Source organism: Caretta caretta, chromosome 2, assembly GCF_965140235.1.
Source record: "Caretta caretta isolate rCarCar2 chromosome 2, rCarCar1.hap1, whole genome shotgun sequence".
Taxonomy (NCBI): Eukaryota; Metazoa; Chordata; order Testudines; family Cheloniidae; genus Caretta; species Caretta caretta.
Genome location: NC_134207.1, coordinates 256549683 through 256567261, shown reverse-complemented (window position 1 = coordinate 256567261; position 17579 = coordinate 256549683). Strand labels below are relative to the sequence as shown.

The 17579-nt window shown below is 44.9% G+C and overlaps 1 protein-coding gene across 1 annotated transcript in view; it reads right to left on the bottom strand.

Moving 5' to 3' along the window:
- Positions 1 to 13714: 13714 nt before the first annotated feature.
- EXOG (exo/endonuclease G) overlaps positions 13715 to 17579 on the bottom strand; it is a 35580-nt gene continuing 31715 nt past the window's right edge. Inside the window, exon 6 of the mRNA XM_048837526.2 lies at positions 13715 to 16428. Within this exon, the coding sequence (XP_048693483.2) occupies positions 15967 to 16428 (462 nt within the window). The 3' untranslated portion in view covers positions 13715 to 15966. The remainder of the gene's footprint in view (positions 16429 to 17579) is intronic.

Below are 17579 nucleotides of genomic sequence, written 5' to 3'. Positions count from 1 at the left end.
GTTAGTGGTTCTGTTGTGTGGTATGTGGTTGCTGGTGAGTATTTGCTTCAGGTTGGGGGGCTGTCTGTAAGCGAGGACTGGCCTGTCTCCCAAGATCTGTAAGAGTGACAGGTTGTCCTTCAGGATAGGTTGTAGATCCTTGATGATGCATTGGAGAGGTTTCAGTTGGGGGCTGAAGGTGATGGCTAGTGGTGTTCTGTTATTTTCCTTGTTGGGCCTGTCCTATAGTAGGTGACTTCTGGGTACTCTTCCGGCTCTGTCAATCTGTTTCTTCACTTCAGCAGGTGGGTATAGTTGTAAGAATGCTTGATAGAGATCTTGTAGGTGTTTGTCTCTGTCTGAGGGGTTGGAGCAAATGCGGTTGTATCGTAGAGCTTGGCTGTAGACAATGGATCGTGTGGTGTGATCTGGGTGAAAGCTGGAGGCATGTAGGCAGGAATAGCGGTCAGTAGGTTTCCGGTATAGGGTGGTGTTTATGTGACCATCGTTTATTAGCACCGTAGTGTCCAGGAAGTGGATCTCTCGTATGGACTGGTCCAGGCTGAGGTTGATGGTGGGATGGAAATTGTTGAAATCATGGTGGAATCCCTCAAGGGCTTCTTTTCCATGGGTTCAGATGATGAAGATGTCATCAATGTAGCGCAAGTAGAATAGGGGCATTAGAGGATGAGAGCTGAGGAAGCGTTGTTCTAAGTCACCCATGAGAATGTTGGCATACTGTGGGGCCATGCAGGTACCCATAGCAGTGCCGCTGGTTTGAAGGTATACATTGTCTCCAAATGTGAAATAGTTATGGGTGAGGACAAAATTCAGCCACCAGGTTTGCCGCGACATTATTGGGGATACTGTTCCTGACGGCTTGTAGTCCATCTTTGTGTGGAATGTTGGTGTAGAGGGCTTCTACATCCATGGTGGCCAGAATGGTGTTTTCAAGATCACTGATGGATTGTAGTTTCCTTAGGAAGTCGGTGGTGTTTTGAAGATAGCTGGGAGTGCTGGGAGTGTAGGGCCTGAGGAGAGAGTCTACATAGCCAGACAATCCTGCTGTCAGGGTGCCAATGCCTGAGATGATGGGGAGTCCAGGATTTCCAGGATTATGGATCTTGGGTAGCAGATAGAATACCCCAGTTCGGGGTTCCAGGGGTGTGTCTGTGCGGATTTGTTCTTGTGATTTTTCAGGGAGTTTCTTGAGCAAATACTGTAGTTTCTTTTGGTAACCCTCAGTGGGATCAGAGGGTAATGGCTCATAGAAATTGGTGTTGGAGAGCTGCCGAGCAGCCTCTTGTTCATATTCCGACCTATTCATGATAACGACAGCACCTCCTTTGTCAGCCTTTTCGATTATGATGTCAGAGTTGTTTCTGAGGCTGTGGATGGCATTGTTTTCTGCATGGCTGAGGTTATGGGGCAAGTGATGCTGCTTTTCCACAATTTCAGCCCGTGCACGTCGGCGGAAGCATTCTATGTAGAAGTCCAGTCTGTTGTTTCGACTTTCAGAAGGAGTCCACCCAGAATCCTTCTTTTTGTAGTCTTGGTAGGAAGGTCTCTGTGGATTAGTATGTTGTTCAGAGGTGTGTTGGAAATATTCCTTGAGTCGGAGATGTCAAAAATAGGATTCTAGGTCACCACAGAACTGTATCATGTTCGTGGGGGTGGAGGGGCAGAAGGAGAGGCCCCGAGATAGGTCAGATTCTTCTGCTGGGCTAAGAGTATCCAGTCCACACAAGAGATCCACTTCCTGGACACTACAGTGCTAATAAACGATGGTCACATAAACACCACCCTATACCGGAAACCTATTGACCGCTATTCCTACCTACATGCCTCCAGCTTTCATCCTGACCACACCACACAATCCATTGTCTACAGCCAAGCTCTGTGATACAACCGCATTTGCTCCAACCCCTCAGACAGAGACAAACACCTACAAGATCTCTATCAAGCATTCTTACAACTACAATACCCACCTGCGGAAGTGAAGAAACAGATTGATAGAGCCGGAAGAGTTCCCAGAAGTCACCTACTACAGGACAGGCCTAACAAAGAAAATAACAGAACGCCACTAGCCGTCACCTTCAGCCCCCAACTGAAACCTCTCCAACGCATCATCAAGGATCTACAACCTATCCTGAAGGACAACCTGTCACTCTCACAGATCTTGGGAGACAGGCCAGTCCTCGCTTACAGACAGCCCCCCAACCTGAAGCAAATACTCACCAGCAACCACATACCACACAACAGAACCACTAACCCAGGAACCTATCCTTGAAACAAAGCCCGTTACCAACTGTGCCCACATATCTATTCAGGGGACACCATCACAGGGCCTAATAACATCAGCCACACTATCAGAGGCTCGTTCACCTGCACATTTACCAATGTGATATATCATAGCTTCCACTCAGAATTATCATAGAATATCAGGGTTGGAAGGGACCTCAGGAGGTCATCTAGTCCAACCCCCTGCTCAAAGCAGGACCAATCCCCAGTTTTTGCCCCAGATCCCTAAATGACCCCCTCAAGGATTGAGCTTACAACCCTGGGTTTAACATATGCTGTTAGAGAGCTTATTCCTTCACTCTCCCACTTCCCTGGTCCTTCTCACATGAACAGAGAGCAACAATACCCGAAGTCCGAAGGTGCAAACAATTTGATGTTTATTGGGGTGAACTTCCAGCAAGCTTAAATACAAGTTCCTTTTCCTTATTTCCGAATCCCAACTTACTTCCTGTTTGCCCCTAATTTATATAGTAATATTCTTAGCTATACCTTAACCAATCATTCTACTAAAATTTAACTAACCAATCCTAACATATTGTAACATGATTATGTAACCAATTATATCCCACCACCTTAATTAGTTTACACCCAGCAAAATTAATTATACAGCAGACAGGAACAATCACAGAACCAGACAGAGATTATACAGACAAACAATAGCAAAGTGGGAACTATAATGGCAAGACAATACAGAAGTGAGGATTTCACATCCCAGTATTGATAAGTGAGTTCTTGCCAGACAGGATGCTATCAAACTAAGTTTTCTTTTACATTTTCTAGGCACTTTCCTTTCTCTGGAGCTGATAGGCACTATCAGGACAGGATTGTATTCCTAACAGCCCAATAGCACCTTCTTTCCATGTGACTACTTTGGAATGTGAGGATGTGACTGGTCGCTTCCCAGCTTATGGCTGCCTCTGTCGCTTAGCCAAAGGCCTTAGCCTAAGAACAGGGCCCCAGACTGTCACAGTAAGAGAAGGACCTTACATTGTCAGACAGTGATTTTGATTCTTTCTTTTATACCTCTAACTAGCCAAGTGATAAGAATACACCTAAATTCTTAAAGTACAGGCCTTTATAGACAGGCCTGAATATCTATATCCTAACATATGCCATCATGTGCCAGCAATGCCCCTCTGCCATGTATATTGGTTAAACTAGACAGTCTCTACGTAAAAGAATAAATGGACACAAATCAGATGTCAAGAATTATAACATTCATAAACCAGTCGGAGAATACTTCAATCTCTCTGGTCACGCGATTACAGACATGAAAGTTGCGATATTACAACAGAAAAACTTCAAAACCAGACTCCAGCGAGAGCCTGTTGAATTGGAATTCATTTGCAAATTGGATACAATTAACTTAGGCTTGAATAGAGACTGGGAGTGGCTAAGTCATTATGCAAGATAACCTATTTCCCCTTGTTTTTTCCTACCTACACCCTCCGCCCGCCCCCGTTCCTCAGACGTTCTTGGTAAACCCTAGATTTGTGCTGGAAATGGCCCACCTTGATTATCATACACATTGTAAGGAGAGTGATCACTTTAGATAAGCTATTACCAGCAGGAGAGTGGGGTGGGGGGAGAGAAAACCTTTTGTAGTGGTAAACACCCATTTTTTCATGGTTTGTATGTATAAGAACATCGTCTGTATTTTCCATGGTATGCATCCGATGAAATGAGCTGTAGCTCACGAAAGCTTATGCTCAGATAAATTGGTTAGTCTCTAAGATGCCACAAGTACTCCTTTTCTTTTTGAGTATAGTTGGATAGATTAACAATATTGCTGGGTGGGTTAAGGGAACCACTGCTGTGGCCCCTTGTGGCATGTAGTAGTTTAGATAGTTTAGTGTCCTTTTTCTTTTGTAGAGAAGCAAAGTGTGTGTTGTAAATGGCTTGTCTAGTTTTTGTAAAGTTCAGCCACGAGGAAGTTTGTGTGGAAGGTTGGTTTTTTATGAGAGTATCCAGTTCTGAGAGCTCATTCTTAATCTTTCCCTGTTTGCTGTAGAGGATGTTGATCAGGTGGTCCTACGGTTTCTTTGAGAGCGTGTGTCACAAGCTGTCAGCATAGTCTGTGTGGTATGTAGATTGTAATGGATTTTTTACCTTCAGTCCTTTTGGTATGATGTCCATCTGTTTGCATTTGTAAAGGAAGATGATGTCTGTCTGTATCTGTATGAGTTTTTTCATGAAGTTGATAGATTTCCACTCCATATGGTACTGTCAATGATCTGTATCTCTCTAACCAAAAAGTTAGTGACTGTGTTACCAAAGTCACTTCAACTTTCTTGCTGATTTATTCTTCACCTGGAGCAACTGATTTAAGATACAATCCACAAGCCAAGATACAGAAGGCTACCAGTCTAAACTGGGGCTGGCCAATCAGTTTTATGAGAACAGAATCCAGTGAATATCCATAAGAACATAAGAATGGCCCTACTGGGTCAGACCAAAGGTCCATCTAGACCCAGTATCCTGTCTTCCGACAGCAGTCAGTGCCAGGTGCCCCAGAGGGAATGAACAGAACAGGTAATCATCAAGTGATCCACCCCGTCACTCATTCCCAGCTTCTGGCAAACAGAGGCTTGGGACACCATTCCTGCCCATCCTGGCTAATAGCCATTGATGGACCTATCCTCCATCAATTTATCTAGTTCTTTTTAAAACCCAGTTATGGTCTTGGCCTTCACAACATCCTCTGGCAATGAGTTCCACAGGTTGACTGTGTGTTGTGTGAAGAAATACTTCCTTTTATTTGTTTTAAACCTGCTGCCCATTAATTTCATTTGGTGACCCCTAGTTCTTGTGTTACGAGAAGTAGTAAACTACACTTCCTTATCTACTTTCTTTACACCAGTCATGATTTTATAGACCTCATTTAATATCTCCCCTTAGCTGTCTCTTTTCCAAGCTGAAAAGTCCCAGTCTTACTAATCTCTCCTCATACAGAAGCCGTTCCATACCCCTAATAATTTTTGTTGCCCTTTTCTGCATATTGAGGGGATGTTTTCAGAGAACTGTCCACAATGACTCCAAGATCTCTTTCTTGAGCGGTAACAGCTAATTAAGTGGTAACAGCTAATTCATTTTATATATATAGTTGGGATTATGCTTTCCAATGTGCATTACTTTGCATTTATCAACATTAAATTTCATCTGCTATTTTGTTGCCCGGTCACCCAGTTTTGAGAGATCCGTTTGTAGCTCTTTGCAGTCTGCCTGGGTGTTAACTGTCTTTAGTAATTTTGTATCATCTGCAAATTTTGCCACCTCACTGTTTACCCCTTTTTCCAGATCATTTATGAATGTGTTGAATAGGACTGGTCCCAGAACAGACCCCGGGGAACACCATTATTTACCTCTCTCCATTCTGAAAAATGACCATTTATACTTACCCATTGCTTCCTATCTTTTAACCAGTTACCAATTCATGAGAGCACCTTGCCTCTTATCCCATGGCAGCTTACTTTGCGTAAGAGCCTTTGGTGAAGGACGTTGTCAAAGGCTTTCTGAAAATCTAAGTACACTATATCCACTGGATCCCCTTGGCCCACATGCTTGTTGATCCCCTCAAAGAACAGACTAGGGACCGAGTGGCTAGGCAGCAGTTCGGCAGAAAAGGACCGAGGGGTTACAGTGGACGAGAAGCTGGATATGAGTCAACAGTGTGCCGTTGTTGCCAAGAAGGCCAATGGCATTTTGGGATGTATATGTAGTGGCATTGCCAGCAGATCGAGGGACGTGATCATTCCCCTCTATTCGACATTGGTGAGGCCTCATCTGGAGTACTGTGTCCAGTTTTGGGCCCCACACTACAAGAAGGATGTGGAAAAATTGGAAAGAGTCCAGCGGAGGGCAACAAAAATGATTTGGGGACTGGAACACATGAGTTATGAGGAGAGGCTGAGGGAACTGGGATTATTTAGTCTGCAAAAGAATGGGGGGGGGGGATTTGATAGCTGCTTTCAACTACCTGAAAAGGGATTCCAAAGAGGATGGATCTAGACTGTTCTCAGTGGTAGCTGATGACAGAATAAGGAGTAATGGTCTCAAGTTGCAGTGGGGGAGGTTTAGGTTGGATATTAGGAAAAACTTTTTCACTAGGAAGGTGGTGAAACACTGAAATGCGTTACCTAGGGAGGTGGTGGAATCTCCTTCCTTAGAGGTTTTTAAGGTCAGGCTTGACAAATCCCCGGCTGGGATGATTTAGTTGGGGATTGGTCCTGCTTTGAGCAGGGGGTTGGACTAGATGACCTCCTGAGGTCCCTCCCAACCATGATATTCTATTATTCTAATTCTAGATTGGTGAGGCATGATTTTCCTTTACTAAAACCATGTTGACTCTTCCTCAACAAATTATGTTCATCTATGTGTCTGACAATATTGTTCTTTATTACAGTTTCAATCAGTTTGGACTTGGATGAATTTGTTTGTCTTTTCACTCATGTTTGATGACCTAAACTGCACCCACTCTACTGAATCTGTCCTACAGTTACTCAAACAAGGTTGCTGACCCATCACAGCCTATGCCACACATTTCCGATACCTGGTCACTGACACAGCTTGGAAAGAAGAGATAAAGATACACCCTTTCTACCTCAGCCTCAATGACGAGATTAAAGGTGAACTGGCCCAGGCTGATCCCCGTACTGTCTTCCACCCACAAAAGTCCCTTTTATGTCAATTATAACTTCCACTCCTGATTCCATCCGTCTGTACCCCAGATCTTGTGTGTCTCCATGGCCTCTGATTTGGCAACACTGCCACCACACAGAAAGGAATTAAAAATCACCCAAACTCAGCCAAGGAGGACTACAACCGATATGCCAACCTCTATTGGCAAGACTCTCCTCCCATGCCAGTTGGAGACAAGCTATGGCTCTTGACTCAACACTTGGTTACCTCCTGACCCTCAAGGAAACTAGACCACTGTTACCTTGGCCCATTATGGGTCATCCAACAGATCAAGCTCCAGTTACCCTGTGGCCTTCAAGCTTCTGTTACCCCGTACTACAGAATACATGTTTCCTTGTTAAAGAAACTCCATTCCTGGATGTTCACAACTACCTCCACCACTCATTGAGGTTCAGAGGCAGGAAGAATATTTGGTGAGACAGAGCCTGGATATTAAGCTTCTCTGAGGACAACTCTTGTACCTTGTGGACTGGGAAGGGTATGGCCTACTGAACCATTCATGAGAACTGGCCAGTAATATACATGCACCTGACCTCCTTCAGAAACGTCATTGATCACACCCCCCATCAGCCGGGCCCGAGGACACTGGGGAAGCATCCTCAGGTTTGGTGTAAAATGATGAGTCATCCCTGAACTAGAGCCTGATTAAGCCACATGTGGTGATGAGTCATTCCTGTGCCAGGCTCCAGCCAATCCACAAGCCAGGAGCTGGTCTGGTGCCTCTCAGCACAGGTATGTAAGCCCCACAGGAGAAACAGCAGCTCAGTCTCCCCAGTGGCACTTCAGGGCTCAGAACTCTCCCCTCTCTGACAGTGATGACAGACTCTGCGGGCCTTGTCCTGCTCCAGCCCTGCTCAGACTTCAGCCTTGTTCCCAGTCCTGCTACAGCACGGCTCTTCCGCCAGCTTAGCTCCCAGCCCTATTCTTGGCTTGTTGTAACCCCACACTTGACTCCTGACTCTGGCTCCTACCTCTGGTTTTGGTTCCTGGCTTAGCTGCCACTGCACCAACCACTAGGCCTGACCCTCCACCTCTCTGTCTCTGACGGAACTCCCACTGGAGTCAAGAAGTACGCTGTCTGCTGTTAGCCTGGAGGGGGAGTTACACGAGCACATCAGCACACATGTGGAGGTCTTTCTGCTGCATCCTGTGGAAAAGCAATGCTCTCTGATCTCCATGGCTTTGTGTCCCTCAATGCAAACAGGTAATGTGCTTCAGGAACTTTGCGACCATCCTGCAGCATCTTCTCATCCTGCTGATGATACGGCGCTGCCCTGCCCTCTTCTTCCCACTGTCAGGCCGATGTTTATCCTGCGTTAGATTTCATAACGTCCAGCTGTATTTGAGGTAAAAATGTGTTGTCTAAAAAAAGTAATTCACTGAGAGGTGCTGGCTGGAAATCATTTTCTGAACCACCGCACAATTTTAATCAGAGGACCAGGCTGTATCCAAGCAAGGGAGGATTTAGGAGGGAGGGAGGAGGGGTTCTAGTGTGGCATTCCCAAGGGAGCTGTAAATCCAAGCTCTGCTTCAGGAAGACAGGATATCATGGGCTTCACATTCTACCCAAACCTAATTTGCACTAGGATTACATGGGCATTACTAATGTATACAGTAACTCAAATTGATTAGCTTGCTATTAGTAAGAGCAATGTGCTCACTTGGTAGCTGCGGTTTCCTTTAGAGCAGGAGTATAGTAGGCTTAGATATAATGTTGTAGGGAGTGGTGCCTCTTTTCAAATATGCATGTTGTACTAAAGAGGGCCATGTTCTGAGAGATGAAGGGCCATGCAATGGGAGCTGCCAACACCCTGTTACTTTTAGCACATTAGCCTGAACTGTGTGTGTTCCCTCCAGTGCAAAAAATTGATCCTAATGGCCCAGTCCTCTCGTGTTGAAGTTTTGCTACAGACTGCAGGGGCAACAGAATCAGGCCCAAAGTCTGCTTTTATTAATGACTGTTATTACTTGAAGAACCCCCTGAGCACCTAGCTGTTTGCTATTACTAGGCTGTGCACCATGGACACTCGGAGCATGTGCCTTGGGTATATTAGACCATGGAGAACATTTTCCAAAGTGCCTAATTGACTTAGGCACCCAAGTCCCATTTTCAGAAGTGACTTTGGCAATTTGAAAGGTGATGGAAGAGAGGCTCCTAAGGCCCAGATCCCAAAGGTATTTAGGTGCCTGACTTCCATTGATTTCAATGTGAACTGCATGCCGAAATACCGTGCGGATCTGGGCCCAAGTCACTTTGGACAATGGAACATAAGGTATGTCTACACTACAAGTGGTACAGTGGTGCAGCTCTAGCTTCATAGCATAGATGCTTCCTACAGCGATGGAAGGGGTTTTTCCATCGCTATAGGAAATCCACCTCCTCGAGAGGCAGTAGCTAGGTCGACAGAAGAATTCTTCCATTGACCTAGCGGTGTGTAAACCGGGGCTTAGGTCAATTTAACTACGTCTCTATGGGGCGTGAACTTTTCATGCACACCCCCGAGCGATGTAACTAGGTCAACTTAAGTTTTAGGTGTAAACCAGGCCTCAGGCTCCTAAGTCAATTAGATGCTTTTGAAAACATCTCTTGGGTATGCTGGGAATCAGGCCTGATTCTAGCACTTGTGGCCAGCCACCATGCCACTGCACCTATGCAACCTGCAAGTATAGACAAGCAAAGCTGCCAGTCCCAACAGATCTGACAGCAGCTTGGAACCAGGGTAAGCACATCGTTAAGGCGAAGATTTCGTCACAGATATCTTTAGTAAAAGTCAGGGACAGGTCACAGGCAATAAAGACAAATTCATGGAGGCTGTGACCTGTCCGTGACTTTTGCTAAAATATCCATGACAAAATGGGGAGCTGCTGGGCAGCTGCAGAGGCCAGCTGGGAGCTCTGGGGGCCCCCAAGGCCCCCCTCCACTCACTGAGAGCTGCAAGGTCTCCCACCACCCAAGGTGGCGGGGAGCTGCAGGGTCCCACGTCCTGCAGTAGCTCGGAGCCCCTGCCGCCCGTGGTGGTTGGGAGCTATGGGGTACCTCCTGCCGCCCTCAGTGGTGGGGAGCTGCAGGGTACCCCCTGCTGGCTACAGCAGCTGAGAGCTTCAGTGTCCCTCCAACCGATGGCGTCCAGGAGCTGAGGGGCCCCGCACTGCCCTCAGCAGCTCAGAACTTGGGGGCCCCCCCATTGCTGGTACCCTGCAGCTTCCAGCTGCCGCAGGCTGAAGTCACAGAGGTCTTTGGAAGTCACGGATTCCTGTATCAGGGAACTCCACCTATAATGCAAAACCCATGTGTGGGTCATCAGCAGAGATTAAACCTGTGAGCTGCGGATCTTAAAGTAAGTTGCTCTCCTGACTGAACTAGAAATCTAGCTCTGTTAGCCAAATGCTGTAGCAGATTCAAGCCTCTAGGTGGCCCAGCCCCTGCAGGGGGATGTAACCCACATGTAAGATGGTATTCTACGCCAGCTGAGGAGCTGGCCTCTGAACTTTACACCTGGAGCTGATCTTGAGCCAGGTGTAAAGTTGTGTCCCAAACACACTAACACAAGTATGTTACTGACAAATGTGCTTTGCTAGGAACTGGACAGGTTAAGATTTCCTCTCTCAAAGCGTGAAATTCCATGCCCACAGACCTTAAGCAAGGAGATGAGCCAGGGAACAACATCAACGCCCTCAGCCGTCAATCTTCTACATGGAGACAAGATACTGGACTACATGGACCTCTGCTCTGATCCATAAGGCAATTTTTATGGTCCCTGCCCATCCATAACCTGTCCCTTCATGCTGACATTTGGGGCAGGTACAGAGGACCCTCCAATGGCACACAGGAAATGGAGAGACACCTCCCACCTGCCTGACTACTCTGACTGCCATAGGCCCCCTGAGAGAGCTCCAAGTGTTGCAGAAGGTCCTTCAGCTGGCTCTGAAGTAGGTCAACTTTTAGCCTAAGAACAGCTGATGGACAGTTTGGCTGCCTGTACTCTAGCACTGCCATGGGCTAGGTCAGATTTTTGCCTAGCTTTCACTACTTCACATTTCATGTTTTTAGCTTGGTTTGCATTTTGCAATTTTCTTGTATAATCAAACTCAAGTTTAAACTTATTTATATAACCAACTTGTTCAGTTTCATCTTGGATTGCATTTCATTACACTTTAATTTTACCGGTGTAAATCAGGAAATGGATTTGCAGCCATTTTATGGTATGATCATGTCTAACTCCTCTGCCGCACATGCTAGCAAGAGATCTCTAATTGCTTTTCAAAGGAAGGAAAGTATCTTATTTTTATGTATTTATTTATTTTTGTATAGTGAGCAGTGATTTGCTCAGGGTCACACACAGCAAGTCACTGGCAGAGCTCAAGTCTCCTGCCACGGCACCACACTGCCTTGTAGTTTGATGATATAGGTGGAAGCAGAATTAGGCCACAGAACACTGGAAACATTTTTTTGGGATCTGAGCCCTACAGTTGGAGCCCATCTTTGAGTTTAATCTGATTTAGCTCCATTTCCCTTGTTTGTTTAAACTATGATCAGTTCAGTGCGTTGGATCCCACAGCACCTTCCAGAGTTTGGGCCAGTGCCTTAGCTGAATAGCTGGTGTAAATGGGAGCTACAGTGGAGTTATGCTACTTCATACAAGCTGAAGATCTGGCCTAATGAGTTGAGCCTCCCACTGCTCCTGGGAAGCAGGGAAGTCTTTCGCTGCCCATCTCCACAATTCTCACTACCTGTTTGTGTTTTGGGATGGCTTGATGTGTCTGAGCTGCAGGCTGTGGCCTCATTCAACCTGGCTAGCTGAGTGGAAGATGGAGGCAGGCTGGCAGGTGCTGGTCAGATTCCATAAGGTATTTTACTCCAGATGGATGCATCTACACACAGCGAGACAGGATTCAAGACTGTTAGCAGTCCTGGGGCGGGGGCCCAGGGCAAGACAAAGTGCTCTAGCAGGTTGACTGGCTTGTTTGACTTTCTCCCAGCTCTCTAGCTACAATCAAGCCCAAGTTTGCTGCACATTACAACTTGGTGAGAGAGGCATTAGCAGGAGTTTGTAATGGCCTTTACTCCCTCCTGCTTTGTAAATGACTTGCACAATAGTTCCTCTCTACGTTTGGGTAACAATCCACGTCCCATTTCCTAAATAACATTAGACATGCATCATTCAAGATCCTTTTGCTCCTTTGTTCCTTGCCTGTGAAACGGCACGGTCAGTGAAAGTGGGAATGCCAACCGTTGTGCCTCTCCAACTAGCATGTACAAAGTAGTTTCATTCAGCTTTTTGAAGTGATTATTTAGGGACTATTATGTGGCTATAGCTGCTGATTTTACACTCGGTGGGTGGGAAAGTGCCCTGACAAGGCTGCATGAAGGGCATAATCGAATGCGTGCTTGCATTGCTGCCCTATTTCACTACGTGGGAGAGCAGGGGTTTACTTATATATATATATACAGTGAACACCAACACCACATACTTAACCAGAGATTCAAAATACACACTTCAGCTATTTTTAGGTACGTACTCTGAGCCACTGTTCAGTGTTTGAATCCGACTTACTGCAACAGCGGATACTCCATTAATTGCACAGGCCATTAGCGAACATACAAGACCTGGCTCCTCCAGAACCGTGTAGGTGGGGCTGATTAGATAGACGTGAAGCACAGAAATGAACATTTCCTATATCCCCGCTGATTACTGATCTGCGTGGCTGTGTGACTGCAGACGACCATTCAAAAATAACAGCAAAATTGCTCCTCACTTCCCCACTCAGTCAGGTCACCCGCAGAGCACTTTGGGGTTTATATATAATTCCCACACAGCTCCACTGCCAGGCAACAAACACTGGGGCAGACAGACAGAACTGACATGTCTGTTTTTTTAAATACACAGGCTTAAATGGGGAAAATCACTTCACTTTTCTGTGCTTTTGGTTCCTCTCCCAGCCTTTGTCTGCCTTATCTGTTACAGTGTAAACTCGGGCCAGGGCCTCTCTCTTACCATGTATTTGTATAGCACCTAGCAAGTGAGACTGATCTCAGCTGGGAGCCTCTTTTCACTATTGTAATACAAATCACAACTGGGATATGGACTAACACCACATTCAGCTAATACCTAGAAAAATAAAAACAGTTTTAAAAATATCCCCCAGTACATTGCATGGACAGGTACAAATTAACAGCATTACCAAGTATTCACATAGTATATAAAGTGTTAACATACTCATCTGCAATTACACTCTTAAAGAAGCAGAATCTGGACTTGGCTTAGAACCAGACATACAAAATGAAGACATCAACACCACTGGTAAATCTAGTACAGGTATGTAATTTCCACAACCCTTTTCATCCGGGAAGGTCATGGGTTTGCACTGTGCACAGCTGTCTAGTGTAATAAATGAAATTGTAATTATTTAAAAAGGGGTTATAGTTGCATTACAAGCAGGAAAGGCAGTTGTTAGCATAGGGGGAAACAAAGCCCAAGTGTCTTTGTTATTTACAGCTATTTCAGTTGTATCCTCCATAAAACATTCAGCCCCTTAAAGTTTATATGCACCTGGAACAGACAGTAGCCAAATATCTGTTATAGATTTCAACTGCCCCCTAAAGGCGAAATATCAGAATTGCATTTACATTTCATACCCCTGACAAAATGAACACAAAATGAAAATGAAATGATGGTGGACTGGCAGTGAGTAGCACTGAATCCAAAAGTAGAAGGTACACCACTGAGAGGACCACTTGAGAACAAGTTTCTCCTTTTATTAGTCTCTGTATATTAGCAAATGAAAACACATTGTTTACCAACTCGCATGCTCTGAATCAAGGTCTGTGAGAATGCTGAAGAGCAGCAGGTCAAGAAAATATCAGGAAATGATTGTATCAGATTGTAAATGGTATAGATGTCACCACCCTACAACTCTCTTACTTTAGCCTTAGAGGCCAAAACACTGGGAGACTCAAAGCAAACCCCTGCTAGCACTTTTCACCACTGGTTTCTATCACAATTAGCCATTTTATAACCTCTCCAACAAAAACTGGGCATTTTGATAGACGTGGATGATGGCTAGGGATGGAAAACTAATGTGGATTGTACAGAAACTCTAGTTAAGGCACTAGCATTTAACAGTCTAATCATGAGGAATTTTGGCACAACTACTGATAGCCACTAACTCTGCTGTACACAGCTCAGAGCATATCAGGTAGTAATTTATGTTTAGAAATAAACAAGACAAGAGATGTCATTATTTGTGTTGTATTTTCTGTTTCACTTGGAAATCCCCATGACAGTAAGGGACTATGAATAAGCTTTGTTACAGTAGCCAGAGTTATCACCTCAATTTGTGAAACGAGCAAAGTAAATGCATATGATTGTATTCTTCGGTTTGTACCAGATAGGGATGTGTTTTTGCTAGGCCAGAACTAGCTATTTACCCTGCGCCTTATGGTCCCCACTCCTGCATGCTTCAGAGGGAAATCCAGGAGCAGTGACTGAAAATCCTAGAGGGATTAGATTCCACATGGTGAGCCCTTTGACATGAAAATCATGCTAAGCGGGTCCTGCAGGAATTCAAGGGGGTATGTAAGACTTGGAGTAGGAGCTGAAATAGAGTGGATGCTCTGTGCAGCTTGCTCCCGTAAGAAAGTATGAGCTACAGCTATGCTCCTGTTGCTGGTATAATTTTATACTGGCAACAGAGTCACAATTTACAGGGTTCTCTGCACAGTGTGGTTTTAGGTGGTATGGCAGCTCTAGAAACTGAAGGGGATACCTGCTGCCTTTGAACTTGCTGCTCATGAGGCTGACACACCCTATGACTTTACTAGACCAGAGGGGATGGTTTATGGATTTTATAGGCCTCCTTGTTAGGAATGAAATTAAACCACAATCTGTCCCTGAATTCCTACTTCCACTTCACACACCTGCCAGGCAGGGGTGGATAATAACTAATAGAAGCCTGGATCCACAAAAATAGCAGACCCCTCCCTCTACTAGTATGTGCTTCCCTATTACCCAATAGATAGGGTAAGTGCAGATTTACATTTATGCTGAAACAAACATGAGAGAGTGGCCTATCCTGATGGGCGGAGCAAACTGCTTCCTCCAAAAAGAACCCTCCTTTACACACACAGCTGTGAGGCTTCTGCCCTTCGGACGGCTATGTTTCGATGGTAAGACCCATCCTAAACCCCGATGACCACAGCTCAGGTCAGTCTGCCTACCCCATCCCCTTGCCAATGGAATCATGGGGATACACTGTGTCTCCAAGATCCTGCTGAGCTCTGTGTTTGCCAAGTCCCCTAAGGGGATTCCAGGCCATGCACTCTGCTGCCACTTGGACCTGGAGAGGTGAGGTGAGGTAGCTTATTGTGTTGTGATGTACTATGCATTTTGTTATACTTAATAAAATGAATGGGAGAAATTCTGATCTCACTGAAGTCAATGAGAGATTTGCCACTGACTAGACAGTGGTTTATAAATGTTATTGGATTTTTTAAAAAAAAACAAGTAAAAGAAAAATTTCATGTCAGCATTTTTTCATTAAAAAAACAAAACAAAAAAACCCCACCTCTCAGTAACACCATTAATTCTACAGCTTAGTATTAAAATACATCTGTAGGGTCAGTTACATTTAGACAGGTTCCAGTTATACTCCCAAGGTGTCCACTGTCTATTTTTATAATATTCCTAGAAGGGATTCCATACAAACCCCAATTCTGACGTCTTGTTTAGAAAATAGTACAAAGCCTTTTTCAGAGGCCCCATAATCCAGTCATGCCAGGAAAGGGTCATTTTCCTTTCCCACACAGTACTGTAGCAAATCATACATACAACATGTTACAAGAGACTGAACATTACCCTGAACTTCAACTTCTAATGGTTTCCACATTTTTTTTAAAAAATGGCCAAATCATGAAATCCAAACTGAGTGTGTGCATGTGACTCCTTTCTGAGAGTAAAACCTTCCAAACGTATTTTCTGAACCGTGTACTCAACCAGCTCTCCCTTCTCTAGCGTCCATTTGCTTTTGCTGCACTAGTTCCTCCTCCTTCTTCTTGTAAAGCTTCACAAGATATTCGTCAGGCTCAATTCCCATTTCCCTTAACTCTGACATGACCTTTTCCAGCCTGTGCAGTGTTCTGGCACTGTGAACTTTCCGGGCGGTGATGTACAACGTAAACTCATCAAACCCCATCAGTTTACAGGTGTCTACATCACAGATATTTTTAACATCTTTGGTTTTGTCCACTTGCGGGAAGAAAACCAATCCTGACATTTTCTCCAGGTCTTCAATATGCACTTGAAATTCAGGTAGTTGGTGACTGAAGCCTATGGGATCGTTGGGCACCACAAAGGCTCCCAGCACCAGGGGCTCCGAGGATATTCTGCTTCTCCTGGCGAGAATCACCTTGTAGAGATGTGATGGCACAGCTACATCACCCTTGCCGATTACCTAGCAAGAAAACAATTACATTAGAGATACACATCTGAACCAGGAATCAGGCCTAATCCTACTACATCTGGAAACGAGCTAGTATCAGCATACAATGCATAACTAAGCAGCAAGGAGATCATGAAAGCTATACTGGACTACAGTATGCTCCCTTTGTATCAATTGCTTTGCAACTCTCAACACAATCCCTATCCTCACTGGTGAGCACAGACACAGAAAATGGCAGAGAACACACTGGAGGAAGCTGCACGGATGTTTGGTGGTGGTTTGAAGATTTTTTTCAGAACATTGTATTGGTCCCTCTCATCCTGACATCCTAATGCAACTCCTATACAACTGATTTTCCATTAAACTTAAAAACAGAGGATTCTAACTTGCTGTCTGACTGCAGAGCCAACAAACATCTACAGAAGCAGATGATCTGTATTCCCAACTGCACAGATTATTTCCTTTTTACCATCAGCCATGCCGAGTGGATTATTTTTAAAGTGAGGATCTCGTATACTGTATATGAAACATCAAAAATCTAGGATACAGCATTAGTAAATACCCCATTTATACAACAATACAATTCAATTAATGTAACACAAGCCAGCAAAGCAAAGGGAGAAAGGATCAAATCAGGACTTAGATTTCCACTCCCCAGAACTATCTGGTATGCCTGGCATAGTTTCTTTGCTTTCATGCAGTACTGTTGCTGATCTCTGTCATGCCCCTTTGCCAACATTCTCCATACGATCTGCTCATAGTTGTCGACGTTTCTACAGCTGTTCCTTAGGTGTGCTTGTACAATCTCTTCTCCCCATAGGCCCAGGAGATCCAATACTTCTTGCCTGATCTGGGCAGAAGTGCGTCTAGTAGCTCTCTGTTCGTACAGCCAGCACGGTTGGACAGCCAAATGCAAACAGAAAAGGTGTGCTCCAAGATGTGCTCACTAAGGTGAGCAATCAGGAAAAGGCATTTCAAAAAACACATGGGAGTTTTAAAGCATGCTGGGGTGAACTTCTGCTGCTTGTGACCTCAGAGCTCTGAATTCATTTGAAGCCTGTAACATGCTCACACATACTCATACACAGAGGGCTACACTTACAGCAGAGAGCCCTTCCTGTGCCATGTATCCATCTAGCAGGAGACACCATTCAATGAGAAAC